The 15,484-nt window shown below is 43.0% G+C and overlaps 1 protein-coding gene across 2 annotated transcripts in view; it reads right to left on the bottom strand.

The window, feature by feature from the left end:
* LOC115160597 (glypican-4) overlaps positions 1-15,132 on the bottom strand; it is a 71,101-nt gene extending 55,969 nt beyond the window's left edge. For both annotated transcript variants that reach the window (XM_029710789.1, XM_029710787.1), the window contains exon 1: positions 14,369-15,132. In XM_029710789.1, coding sequence (XP_029566649.1) covers positions 14,369-14,525 — 157 coding nt within the window. In that variant the 5' untranslated portion in view covers positions 14,526-15,132. The remainder of the gene's footprint in view (positions 1-14,368) is intronic.
* Positions 15,133-15,484: the final 352 nt, after the last annotated feature.

Consider the following 15,484-nt stretch of genomic DNA (forward strand, 5'->3'; position numbering starts at 1 on the left):
CCTCAGCAGCTAGTTAAGCAACAAACATCTATTGCATCCTTGGGAGAGTGGGAAGACAACATTCTCACTGCGTCTTTCTTCCAGGTATGTGCTCTTTATGAGCCGTTGAGTTCTGTCAACGTTGGATTCCACCTTTACGATCTGGGCGTGTGCTAAAGAATGTGTGGATGTGTGTGTGTACATCATCTCCCCAGATTTGCAGATAACAGTTTACAGCACAGCATGATTATCCCATGGGAAGATAGAGGCGGAGGATTAAAAAAAAAACAGGCACAAAAAACTTTCATGACTCATCCCTCCACCTGCCGTCCTTCCCACTGACTCACAGCACACAAATGAGACATTAAAAGGAGAAAAACACTTTACTTAAGGCCATGTGCTTTACCATGGGAGCCTTACACAAACCCCATGTTGTACTGTCAATCCGAAGTAAAGGTTTAAAAACGTTAACACAAAAAATACATTTCATCCTTGTTAGTAAAAGATGAAATGGGCCGGCTTGCCACTACCAGGGATAGGCAGCCCGTGACAATATTTATAACAGACGTATAAAAACAGCTGAACAGAGGTCCACCAGATTTTGGGGCAGGAACAGGACAGGGCCCGGCCGCTGCGGCCGCCCGGTAAAGCCGCCCAGGCTGAATGAGGTCAGGTACAAGATCAGGTTTCTGGGCACTCAAAGCAACAATGATTCTGATATTCCTGCTGGGCTTGGGGACACTGGACACCAACCAGGGCGGTGGGAAGAAAATTACTCATAGCCAACTGTCAAAGAGAGTTTGGGAAAGACTAAACCTAAATGCAAATGCTTTAATTGGGCTTTAGTCATGGCCGACCAACTCTGGAGAGGATGTGTCAATAAATCACTGCGACTATCAGGTGGGGCAAGTTTTCCCAACAGTGTAACATGTTTTCTGTCCCAAATGGCAGTCTCCAGTTCTCACAATGCCTAGTTTTTCTTTCAGGGAGTACCACCATCCTCAAACCTACTGACCAAACTATTTGTAGATTTTCAAAGCTTCATTTAAAAAGATTTGGAGGCTTTGATTAGCCTTTTTTCTAATTTAATTTCAAATTTTCAAAACGTTTTATATTTTATGTCGCAAGATTATATTCTTGTATAGGGTTGCACATTTCGTAGAATATTCAGAGGTGGAAACTTTCCGTGGGAATATATGGGAATTAACGGAATGATATGCAAATTAACATTAATACCATTTAAATGTAGATGTTTTTTGCATTGGATATAAATACCATATCATATGGAGACAGAAACATAAAACTTGAACCTTATCATAAATTGACATAATCGCAAATGATTAAATGCTTCCAATATATAAAAAAAAACTATTTAGTTACTAACTGAACTTTAATTAAATGAGTTGACTCTTCACATGGGATGATTTAAATGAACAACAAAAGGGAATATTGAACAATCCCCAATGATCCATCGCATCTCCCAAAAACGTTTTCAACATACATCTGTAAAATGATAGTCCAGAAACGAAAGCTTTGGTTGTCTTCCTCTCAGGGTTCAATGTCTTCTCCCTGGACCTCAATGTCCACCTCTTGAACATCAGACTCTGAGGCCTCATCTTCACTGTCACTTTCCAACCTTGTTGAGGATGGCTCGTTGTCAGGCTCAAAAAGCCCAAAATTTGCCCGGATGGCCACCAATTTTTCAACCCTTGTATTGGTCAGCCTATTGCGTGCTTTTGTGTGTGTGTTCCCAAACAAGGACCATTTGCGCTCTGAGGCGGCTGATGTTGGTGGGATTTGGAGGATGATGGAGGTAACAGAGGAAAGAGCCTCAGATCCCCAAAGTCCCTTCCACCAGGTGGTTGATAAGATATGTTGGCACGACTGCCATATTGCATCTCCATCCCAAAGCCTTTGCTTGGAAGTGTACTTCGCCAGACTGCCAAGAACCTTGCCCTCATCCAGGCCAAGGTGACAAGACACGGTAGTGATGACACCATAGGCCTTGTTGATCTCTGCACCAGACAGCATACTTGGGTTCCAACATTCACGTTGTGGCGCGTATGGGCTTCAGGCAGAAGTCTTCATGCTTTTTGATGTATTTCATAACTGCAGTTTCCTCTGCTTGGAGCAACAGTGAAGTGGGCATGGCAATAAGGATTTCTTCTCTTACATCTGCAAGCAGAGTCTGAACATCGGACAGGATGGCATTGTCTCCCTCAAGCCGTGCAATGGCTACTGCTATAGGTTTCAGGAGTCAGGCTGCTTGCCACGCTCTCCCAAAATACATCATCCAGGAGGATCCTCTTGATGGGGCTGTCCATATCGGCAGACTGATATGGCCATTTCTTGGAGACTCCTTCCCCTCCAGGAGACTGTCAAACATGATGACAACACCACCCCAACAGGTGTTGCTGGGCAGCTTCAATGTGGTGCTTATTCTTCTCACTTTGCTTGGTGAGGTAGATTGCTGCTATAACTTTACTTGCACATAATGACATTTGAAAAGTCTATTATTTTTGAACTTTTGTGAGTGTAATGTTTACTGTTAATTATTTTGTTTATTTAACTTTTGTTAAACATGTGTTTCCCATGCCAATCAAGCCCTTAAATTGACATTGAGAGATCGAGAGAGAGAGAGAGTCATAAGAGCACATGCATCTCACCCAGGACCATGTTCTTTAAAATCCCTGAGCTCTGTGTCACATGCTCGCCGCTCACTCCCTCATACACACACACACACACACACACACACACACACACACACACACACACACACACACACACACACAGAGTTTTGGTTTCTTGGTAACCCAGTAAATCTCTTTCCCCCCTCTTCTTTTTCTGCAAGTCAAATGCCCCTCTCTTTCTGTGTGTGCCTCAGTCTGTCACTCCGGGCCACTCTCCATCTGTGGTTCCCAGCTCCAGGGACCCTCTGGTGGGTCTTGGGAGTCTTGTGTGGAATGTTGCGTGGAGGGAGGCAGACTGGCCTAAAAAAGAGGGTGCCCCATTGTTCCCACACACTGCATCCACTCCCCACTGATCTGTCGCTCACTGGTGCAGTGGGGTGAGGATTGGGCCAGCCGGATGGCGTGAGGGATAGTGAGAGATGGCAGTGTGACCTCTTAATCCATAGATAGACAAAACACAGGGCTATTCCACTGATGCTACTGATATACCACAACAAATGCTGACATCTATAATGGGAATACACGTCATCCGTCTCAATGTTTCAAGTTTTAATGTCACGTGCACACGTACAGTTAAATGCCTTTCTTGCTAGCTCTAAACCAAACAATGCAGTAATCATTGGGGCGGCAGGTAGAGTAACCGAAAGGTTGCTAGATCGAATCCCCAAGCTGATAAGGTCAAAATCTGTCGTTCTGCCCCTGAACAAGGCAGTTAACCCACTGTTCCTAGGCCGTCATCGTAAAAAATTATTTGTTCTTAACTGACTTGCCTGGTTAAATAAAGGTTAAATAAATAATAACAATCAATATCAATGTCGTACTAATGTTACATAAAAGGATCAGCATGTGGAAAAAAATAACATACTTGAGATAAATTGAACACCAGCCATTGTGGCAGGTCAGACCTAAAATAATTTAGCTTCTGTGCAAGACCGGCACAACCTAACTATAAGTACTCGGTTTGTTGGTTAAGGTCTGCCAGGTGCAATGCTCAGACAGGCTTGGGATGCATTCCAAATGGCACCCTGGTCAAAAATGAGTGCACTACATAGGGAGCCATTTGGGACAAATATAATTTGTTTGTGGTGGGAATGAATGCTTATTTGTCTGTGAATGTGGATAAGGCAGCGAGTGGCTGGAAGCAGTAACGCGGCGGGTGCCAGGAGGAACACAGGTCACAGTGCTGCCGTCCCGCCAGGCCACCACGGGACAGGAAACTGATAAGGCTGCTGCTACACCACTGAGCCAGCAGGCGTGTGCACTAGCCCCCAGACCACCCCAGGTCAGGCAATCCAGTCTCACACACACACAAGCAAAACTCCTCTCCAGGTTCAGAATACCTATTCCTCCTGATAAATATTGAAGTATTTGGCATGTAATGACAATTATCATTTGACAAACCTGGTTTGTCTGATGGTAGTTACACAGCGTGATTTTTGTGCCAGGAACTATGGGGAAAACGTTGGTAACATAGAATAAACATACATGGGAAAATGATATAAAATCAATACAAGGAAGAAAACAAGTTCAACTGATTAGGCTATCTGACACTGACTAGGCTAGGTACACTATCTCCGCAATAATGAAAGCAGGTCACTTGTTTTATGGTTCTGTTTCCCTTAACACTGAGGTTAGGTAAGTCTCTTCATGTTTCACAGAAATTACTGACCTTAATAAGGGAAAATGTTTTTTTTCCGTTTTTTATTTTACCTTTAACCAGGTAGGCCAGTTGAGAACAAGTTCTCATTTACAACCGCGACCTGGCCAAGATAAAGCAAAGCAGTTACACACGGGATAAACAAACATACAGTCAATAATACAATAGAAAAGTATATGTACAGTGTGTGCAAATGTAGAAGATTAAGAAGGTAAGGAAATAAATACGCCATAGTGGCGAAATAATTACAATTTAGCATGAACGCTGGAGTGATAGATGTCTGCTACAAGACCATGGTGCTTGCCTACGGAGCTGTGAGGGGAACGGCACCTCCAGGCTCTGATCAGGCCCTACACCCAAACAAGGGCACTGCGTTCATCCACCTCTGGCCTGCTGGCCCCCCTACCTCTGCGGAAGCACAGTTCCCGCTCAGCCCAGTCAAAACTGTTCGCTGCTCTGGCACCCCAATGGTGGAACAAGCTCCCTCACGACGCCAGGACAGCGGAGTCAATCACCACCTTCCGTAGACACCTGAAACCCCACCTCTTTAAGGAATACCTGGGATAGGATTTAGTAATCCCTCTAAACCCCCCCCCCAAAAAAAAAAATATAGATGTACTATTGTAAAGTGGTTGTTCCACTGGATATCATAAGGTGAATGCACCAATTTGTAAGTCGCTCTGGATAAGAGCGTCTGCTAAATGACGTAAATGTAAATGTAAAATGTGCAGATGATGATGTGCAAGTAGAGATACTGAGGTGCAAAAGAGCAAAAAACAATATGGGGATTAGGTAGTTGGGTGTGCCATTTACAGATAGGCTGTGTACAGGTACAGTGTTTGGTAAGCTGCTCTGACAGCTGATGCTTAAAGTTAGAGAGGGAAATAAGTCTCCAGCTTCAGTGATTTTTGCCATTCTTTCCAGTCATTGTCAGCAGAGAACTGGAAGGAAAGGCGCAGTATATGAGGCTTTGGTGACAAAACGGATGGCACCGTGATAGCTAGTGACATGTTGGATGTAGTCTGTTTTTTTTTTAATTAGTTTAATATGTTAAAACTGTAACCAGTACGGGAGTAGAAGAGCCCACACACCAACACTGGCCTGGCAGCTATAAAAGCTGCCTAGACCTGATCGTAGACTTCAGGAGACAGCAGAGAGCGCACGCCCCCATCCACAACGACCGAGCTGCAGTGGAAAAGGTGAAAAGCTTCAAGTTCCTCGGCGTACACATCACTGACAATCTGAAATGGTCCACTCACACAGTGTGGTGAAGAAGGTGCAACAGCGGCTCGTCAACCTCAGAAAGCTGAAGAAATCTGGCTTGGCCGCTAAGAACATCACAAATTTTTACAGATGCACCATTGAGAGCATCCTGTCGGGCTGTATCACCACCTGGTACGGCAACCATCCACAACCGCAGGGCTCTCCAACGGGTGGTGCGGTCTGCCCATTTACATTTACAGCCCTAGGTGTCACAGGAAGGCCAAAAAGATAAATCAAGAACCTCAGCCACCCGAGCCAAGGCCTGTTCAGCCCGCTACCATCCAGAATGCACGGTCAGTACAGGTACATCAAAGCTGGGACTGAGAGACTTACAGTTGAAGTTTTCCCCTCAGTAAGATTCTATGACTGTTAGACAACAGCATTGTTCTTTGTAGAATAGAATGCCATGTGCTCAAAGTATGTTTTTCTTTAGAATAACTTTAGAATAATAAATAAAAAGAATATTTTGGCCATATCGCCCAGCACTATCATAAGAGTATTTTTCCAATGTTGGACAGTATTTCAGGTTTTTGAATGATAAATGTTCTAAATTTGCTTTCTGAGTAGAGCGTGACCCTACGGTGGCAACACATACATTCTAAGTGATTTCAATGGGTCTTTCTACATTCTGATTGTTTTATACTGTTCAATTCAACCAAAAGTAATTTCCTGCATTTCCATCAATTTCTGTATTTCCTGCACTCATTTGAGATAATCTCCACACTGCTGCACGATATGGACAAAAAAAAAAGACTTGGGCTTATTTTTAACCAAATGTTGAAATTGCGATTTGACTTGCGATTTAGATCAAAACACTTGGGTGGACTGTCGGAATCATGGAAATAGAAAGTCTATTATAATTATATAGTTAGAACATGAATAATAATAACAGGCACTTTGAATACAGTGTTTGACATGACAACGAATTAAAATGCCAGGGAGGAGTTATTGTGACAGGGTAGGAACCAAAGTGATGGTCAATGTTTCCTAGGGACCCTATAATCTTTAGCTACATTAAATGTTTCTTCACGTAGCCAACAGTCATGCTTTACCTATTCCTCTTTGATTTAGAAGATACTGCTGTACAAACATGATGATTTAGGCCGACACCAGCACTGGTATCAGGCTGTGTTAACTAGCCATGTTTGCTCTGACTCAGAACATTTATTTGCACGCTAGCCAGCTAACTAAATCAAATAAAATGTATTTGTCACATACACATGGTTAGCAGATGGTAATGCGAGTGTAGCGAAATGCTTGTGCTTCTAGTTCTGACAGTGCAGTAATATCTAACAAGTAACAAATTCACAACGACTACCTTATACACACAAGTGTGAAGGAATGAATAAGAATATGTACATATAAATATATGGATGAGCGATGACCGAACGGCATAGGCAAGATGCAGTAGATGGTATAGAGTACAGTATATACATATGAGATGAGTAATGTAGGATATGTAAACATTTATTAAAGTGGCGTTATTTAAAGTGACTAGTGATACATTTAATAAATGGATTTAATAAAGATACTCAAGTGGCCAGAGATTTGAGTCTGTATGTTGGCAGCAGCCACTCAATGTTAGTGATGGCTGTTTACCAGTCTGATGGCCTTGAGATAGAAGCTGTTTTTCAGTCTTTCGGTCCCAGCTTTGATGCACCTGTATTGACCTCGCCTTCTGGATGATAGCGGGGTGAACAGGCAGGGGCTCGGGTGGTTGTTGTCCTAGACAATCTTTTTGGCCTTCCTGTGACATCGGGTGGTGTAGGTGTCCTGAGGGCAGGTAGTTCGCCCCCGGTGATGTGTTGTGCAGACTGCACTACCCTCTGGAGAGCATTGCGGTTGTGGGCGGAGCAGTTGCCGTACCAGGCGGTGATACAGCCCGACAGGATGCTCTCGATTGTGCATCTGTAAAAGTTTGGGAGTGTTTTAGGTGACAAGACAAATTTCTTCAGCTTCCTGAGGTTGAAGAGGCGCAGCTGCGCCTTCTTCACCACACTGTCTGTGTGGGTGGACCATTTCAGTTTGTCCGTGATGTGTACGCTGAGGAAAGTCCAGTACCCAGTTGCACAGAGCGGGGTCGAGACACAGGGTGTCGAGACCTACGGTGTTAAATGCTGAGCTGTAGTCAATGAACAGCATTCTTACATAGGTATTCCTCTTGTCCAGATGGGATAGGGCAATGTGCAGTGTGATGGCGATTGCATCGTCTGTGGACCTATTGGGGCGGTAAGCAAATTGGAGTGGGTCTAGGGTGTCAGGTAGGGTGGAGGTGATATGATCCTTGGCTAGTCTCTCAAAGCACTTCATGATGACAAAAGTGAGTGCTACGGGGCGATAGTAATTTAGTTCAGTTACCTTAGCTTTCTTGGGAACAGGAACAATGGTGGCCATCTTGAAGCATGTGGGCACAACAGACTGGGATAGGGATTGATTGAATATGTCCGTAAACACAGCAGCAAGCTGGTCTGCACATGCTGTTAGGACGCGGCTAGGGATGCAGTCTGGGCCGGCAGCTTCGCGAGGGTTAACACATTTAAATGTTTTACCCACGTTGGCCACAGTGAAGAAGCCACAGGCTTTGGTAGCGGGCCGTTTCAGCGGCACTGTATTGTCCTCAAAGCGAGCAAAGAAGTTGTTTAATTTGTCTGGGAGCAAGACGTCGATGACCTCGACGGGGCTGGTTCTCTTTTTGTAATCCGTGATCGACTGTAGAACCTGCCACATACGACCCGTGTTTGAGCCTTTGAATTGCGACTCTACTTTGTCTCTATAATGACGCTTTGCTTGTTTGATTGCCTTGCAGAGGGAATAGCTACACTGTTTGTATTCTGTCATGTTTCCACCCGCCATGTCATAATTAAAAGCAGTGGTTTGCACTTTCAGTTTTGCGCGAATGCTGCCATCAATCCATGGTTTCTGGTTAGGAAAGGTTTTAATAGTCACAGTGGGTACAACATCAACGATGCACATGCTAATAAACTCGCTCACCGAGTCAGCGTATACGCACTGTTGTCTGAGGCTACAGGAACATATCCCAGTCCATGTAATCGAAGCAATCTTGACGCGTGGAATCCGATTGGTCAGACGAGCATTGGATGGACCTAAGCACGGGCGTTTCCTGTTTTAGTTTCTGTCTATAGGCTGGGGGCCAAAAAGTTGAGTCATGGTCAGATTTGCCGAAGGGAGGGTGGGGAGGGCTTTGTATGCATCACGGAAGTTAGAGTAGCAATGGTCCAGAATGCTACCAGCTCATGTCGCGCATTCGATATGCTGATAGAATTGTTGTTGCTGATAGCATTGTTCTCAGATTAGCGGTGTTAAAATCCCCAGCTACAATAAATGCAGCCTCAGGATATATAGTTTCCAGTTTAGAACAACCAGTGAAGCTCTTTCAGGGCCGTCGGGGTATCTGCTTGGGGGGGATATACACGGCTGTGACTATAATTGAAGCGATTAGCATTAGTGGCTGACACAATTCAGCTAAAACTTGCGAAGAAAAGACAAACTAGCTGTTTGCAGATGTAAGAAAATCAAACTAATTGTGTAGTTATAGAACACTTGTGGATTCATATTTAGAAGCAAATTGGAAACAACATTGTTGCATGTGCTGTATTGACCATGCAGACTGAACACAAGTGTCTTGTGGTCAAGCAAGAACAAATGCGCTCCTTGAGTGACAGGGGGCGGGGCTAGGTCTGTGTGGTAAGCTGCATTGAGAGAGAGAGCGGAGATGGATGACTGTAGTAGCGGAGTAAACTATAAAAATGTGCATCACACAAAGCATGTTACATTTATCCTCTACAGGATCGGTGGGACGTTGAGCTAACATAGGCTAATCCGATTAGCATGATGTTGTAAGTAACACGAACATTTCCCAGGACATAGACATATCTCATATGGGCAGAACGCTTAAATTCTTGTTAATCTAATTGCACGGTCAAAATGTACAGTAGCTATTACAATGAAAGAATACCATGCTATTGTTTGAGGAGAGTGCACTGTTATGAACTTTAAAATGTATTAATAAACCAATTAGGCACATTAGGCCAGTCTTGACAACACTTTGAAAGGAAATGTAATGGTTCATTGGATCAGTCTAAAACTTTGCACATACACTGCTGCCATCTAGTGGCCTGTGCTGGAATAATACATTATGGCCTTTCTCTTGCATTTCAAAGATGGTAGAATTATATATATTTTTTAAATGCATAGTTTTTTCATTGTATTATCTTTTACCAGATCTAATGTGTTATATTCTCCAACATTCAATTCACATTTCCACAAACTTCAAAGTGTTTCCTTTCAAATGGTATCAAGAACATCCATATCCTTGCTACAGGCAGTTAGATTTGGGTATGTCATTTTAGGAGAAAATTTTAAAAAAGGGGCGGATCCTTTTAACCAAACATTTAAATACCGTTACAGAGGGTAAAGTAAAAAAACGGTCTGTGCATCAATACCACTATATAGTAAAATATGGTATACCGGTCCTAACAACAGATACCACAAACATCTAACACATACTTCAAAATTAGCCAATAGGTCACATTTACTTTGTGAAGGTTGTAAAAGACAGACAGACCATGGGATCAAGAAACCATTTAACAATGGACTTTGCTGTTACTCAATATCTGCCAATGCTTGAGCATTTATGAGTTTTCTATTACAGTTTGATTACATTAAAACAACTATATTGAATCTTAGTCGGTATAGATTCCAACTAAGCTGTCGGCTCTAATTTGCATGGTTACAAACATTTATCCCCTTAACAAGGTAACGAGGTGTTTGTGGTTGGGGGAAAGGCGATGTTAAGGGCTACATATGCAATAAGCAGTGAATTCCACCAATCTCTGATTTATTGCCATAATATCAGAGGAAACAGATAAATAAACACTGCTATTTCAGTGACACAGAGCCTTTTAGGGGATTTTGGAATGGCCTGGAATGTAGTATAGGAAGAATTGAAATGTACTTAAATAATAATAATACCCTTGCTGATTAATCGCTGGGAGGGAAGGGGTAGTTGAATTGGCAGCGATGAGACAATTTCATGCATACGTTGACTGTGTGTATACCATGTCCAACGTGATGCCTGGAACGATTCAGAAATCGACCATTTTAAAGTGGGCCAAGGAGAATAGATGTTTTGACTCACTGCAAGGTGAAGTGCAGCGTAACTCTGAAAGCCCAGAATGGAGGGGAGCTCAATTAGATGTCACCTCTGAGCAATTTCCTCCCTAGGAACACAACAAACAAAAAAAATCCTACGAGGAAGGCAGGGGCTTTTGTGTTCCCCTCCGCTTTTTCAGAGCCCCAACCCTATTTGACTACAGTAGACCTTGTAACACTCCCTGGATAAATTATCTCTGCCTCTATCAACAACAGAGGTGTTCGTTGAAGTTGGCCCTGCATTGGGGCCAGGCGTATATATTGGGAGTCTTTGTGTGTGTGTGTGTGTGTGTGTGTGTGTGTGTGTGTGTGTGTGTGTGTGTGCACTCGCGCGCAACACAGATCTCACACACAATACATGCAGACATGTTGGGGAACACTCAATTACATTTTTCATGATAATGACAGACAACCAAAGACAAAGAGCCTGGAAAGCAATCAGGGCCTAAAATTAACCCCTGACAGCTTCCAAATGCGGGTTGATTTTGGCATTGGCGGGTAAGATGTTTATTTCACCAGCCACATTGGCGGGTGGTCAGGGCTCCACAGTGCGAGCATTTCACTCGCATTTGTGAATTTTAAAAATAGTCAAGTATGATCACATTCATAGTCAAATGCTGCAGTAGCAGTTTTCAAAGTATTTCTGCCATTTTTTTTCATAGCTGGTAAGTTAATCGCACAAAGCCAAAGAACTATGAATCCTAGCCTATCCCACCTCGCACTGCAACACTGCCTGTTTGGGGGTTGTACGCATGTGAAGCACAGACTGAAACATTCATTTTTAGAAGTGCTGTGCACAGAGAAACATTTTTTCCATGCTTCAAGATTGTTTTGATCACGTGGACTGGGATATGTTCCCATAGCTTCCGAGAATAATATTGACGTGTACACTGAAACGGTTACTGAGTTTATCAAGAAGTGTACGGGAGATGTTGTACCCACTGTGACTTTTAAAACCTACCCTAACCAGAAACCGTGGATAGATGGCAGCATTCGCGCAAAACTGAAAGTGTTAACCACCGCATTTAACCATGGCAAGGTGACTGCGAATATGGCAGAACACAAACAGAGTAGTCATTCCCTCCGCAAGGTAATCAAACAAGCAAAACATCAGAAGACAAAGTGGAGTTGCAATTCAACAGCTCAGACACGAGACGTATGTGTCAGGGACTACAGACAATCACGGACTACAAAAGGAAAACCAGCCACGTCGCAGACATCGATGTCTTGCTTCTAGACAAGCTAAACACGTCATTTGCTCACTTTGAGGATAACACAGTCCAACCGACGCAGCCCACTACCAAGGACTGTGGGCTCTCCTTCTCTGTGGCCGACATGAGCAAGACATTTAAATGTGTTAACCCTTGCAAGACTGCCGGCCCAGACGGCATCCCTAACCTCGTCCTCAGAGCATGCGCTGACCAGCTGACTGGTGTGTTTACGGACATATTCAATCTCTCCCGATCCCAGTCTGCTGTCCCCACATGCTTCAAGATGGCCACCATTGTTCCTGTACCCAAGAATGCAAAGGCAACTGAAATAAATGACCATCGCCTCGTAGCACTCACTTCTGTCTTCATGAAGTGCTTTGAGAGACTAGTCAAGGATCATATCACCTCCACCTTACCTGTCACCCTAGACCCACTTCAATTTGCTTACCGCCCCAATAGGTCCACAGATGATGCAATCACCATCACACTGCACACTGCCCTATCCCATCTGGACAAGAGGGAATACCCATGTAAGAATGCTGTTCATTGACTACAGCTCAGCATTCAACACCATAGTACCCTCCAAGCTCATTATTAAGCTTGAGGCCCTGGATCTGAACCCCACCCTGTGCAATTGGGTCCTGGACTTCCTGATGGGCCACCCCCACGTGGTGAAGGTAGCCAACAACATCTCCACTTCGCTGACCCTCAACACTGGGGCCCCACAAGGGTGTGAGCTAGCAACAAAAATTACCTAGCAACAGCAAGCAAAAAATAGCTAGCAACAGCAAGCTAGCTAGCTAAATGTCCATGAATGTTTCATGTGTTTCGACCTGTCCCCAAACTAATATAGTTGGTTCAGATTTCGTTTTGATATATCAACCTGCGTGTCCTGATCACGTCTGGTGTGGATGGACAAAATCAACATGCATGCGATGGGTCGTTACCATAGCAGCACCCACCCGTAGCACGCGCTCCAGCAGGTATATCTCACTGGTCACCCCCAAAGCAAATTCCTCCTTTGGCCACCTCTCCTTCCAGTTCTCTGCTGCCAATGACTGGAACGAACTACAAAAATCTCTGAAACTAGAAACACTTATCTCCCTCACTAGCTTTAAGCACCAGCTGTCAGAGCAGCTCACAGATCACTGCACCTGTACATAGCCCATCTATAAATAGCCAAAACACCTACCTCTTCCCCTACTGTATTTATTTATTTTTCTCCTTTGCACCCCAGTATTTCTACTTTGCACATTCATCTACTGCAAATCTACCATTCCAGTGTTTTACTTGCTATATTGTATTTACTTCATGGTCTATTTATTGCCTTTACTTGCCTTATCTCAGCTCATTTGCTCACATTGTATATAGTCAATAATACAGTAGAAAAATAAGTCTATGTTTGTTTTACTCCATGTGTAACTCTGTGTTGTTGTATGTTATCGAACTGCTTTGCTTTATCTTGGCCAGGTCACAGTTGTAAATGAGAAATTGTTCTCAACTTGCCTCCCTGGTTAAATAAAGGTGAATATATATATATATTTGCTGTTTATTTTTGCTGTGGAATATAGTGAAAACAAAAGTAATGCTGCGTTTAGATGGTATGATATAGCGGTAAACCAGATGTTATTGTTGTCAATTAGAGAAATAAGGTAAATGCCATTGAGGCTGGCGGGGAATTTTGTCAGCCGCCACCGTACACATATTTTATTCACTTCTGCCATAGCGTTTGTTTACTAAAATCACCATAGCAACGAATACCGTCTTGCTTTTGCAGTCAGTGTTTCTTGCTTTCCCGCCAACTGTTCTAACGTTTTTTGCGTCCCTCGTCTAAATGCAACATAAGGCAACAACAGCCATGCAAGTTTAGCCCAGGGGTGTCAAACTAATTTGGTCCGGAGGCCGTATTCAATCTAGCTCTTATTTCGATGATTATCGAGCTGGCCAGTCCCCCGTAATACCTTTTAACTCAAACCACCGATTTTATAATTAAAGGAGTTTAGTTATTTTTAAGCCAATTAGGCTATTCATTAATGATTGTCATATGAATACTAGGACCACTTTTTGTTAATTTCAAATCACCTAACTTCGGTAGAAGATTGTAGAACGATAAGCAAGTTTAACATAGCCTAAACCTATCAAATTATTTTCAGATGGGTGTTACTTTAAACTCACAAACGTTACATAATAACGTTACAAATGACCTTGATTGTAACATTTTAGCTTTAAAATGTGACAATTCGCGCGTAAATGATCTTCATGGAAAAAAACGTAACACAGACAATCACACCTAAATGAACGAACAAACACACTTAACAGTAGCATCATATGGTTCTGGCCTAAATTAAATAGACAACGTTAAAATTACTCATGAACAAGATTTAAGGTAAACTTACCGTGTACCCCTTTGTTGGGAACGTCATTGACGTTGAAGCCTTTGGAACTGTATGCAGCCCTAACTTCATTGCAGCTTTTCGAATTGGGCTCAGCCTTCGTCGAAACAAAAAGCAGGGCCAATGTATAAACCGTAGAGAACACTAACATCGTGTTCATTGAGTCGGTTAAATTAAAAATATATATATTATGGGCACACAAAACACGAGAAACGCGTTCAGCTGTATTAAGTTACTAGGACAGTTTCAACTCGCACGTTGGGATTTCTTCATGGAGACCCGGATTTCCTTGCACTTCGCTGGCTACTAGATAAAACTCTAAAAGTTACCAACTTGGTTGACTAGCTAACCGGATTCTTAATAAACGTGCTTAGGCCACCTTAAAACTATACATATGGGAAACATGAAGGCAATGTTGTAAAAAAAAAAGTATCGTTTAGTCTTCAAAATGTTTTTCGAGTTCCAGACTCTCCCATAGAAACAAAAAGCAGGGAACAAAACATTGGTTTCAAACGTATTACAATTTTCATAAAATAGGCAACCAAACGAAAACAGCCTAACTTATTTTTACAATTTGTCTGTAAAGTTGCATCCACCTCGACTTCGGTTCCAACGAAGGAAAATGATGGGGGAAAGTGAAAAATATTAAGTTGACCAAAAATGTTTGCAATCTTCAGCGAGCTACAGTTTCTTTACAGACAGGACACTAGACTGTATTCTACGCTGGGCGTGCTAAAGTCCTGAGGCTAAGCGCATAGCAAAGTCCCAGTGGATAGCTAGAATTGCGAGTTCCGGACAAAGACTTGGCAACACAAAATGCCCGGGGTGGAGCCTGGACCGGCCCTTACGCTTCGATCACACCGATAGAGTTTTGCATTTGTAACACCAGAAACACGCAGCATTGCGTTGCAGAGGCAGTTGGGCGTTCTGTTAAGTGCATAGGTATGCGTCAAACTGTACGCATAGACGGCTTGACATAAATGGTAGCAGAAGGTGAATGTTTAACTTTTGTTGCATTCATATCTAGATGATGCTGCATACTATTTGCTCATCAATATTGTTGTGATCAAGGTGTATTGCTATCATTTCCAGATGATGCTGCATACTATTTGAGCTAAA

Source organism: Salmo trutta, chromosome 24 (assembly GCF_901001165.1).
Source record: "Salmo trutta chromosome 24, fSalTru1.1, whole genome shotgun sequence".
Taxonomy (NCBI): Eukaryota; Metazoa; Chordata; class Actinopteri; order Salmoniformes; family Salmonidae; genus Salmo; species Salmo trutta.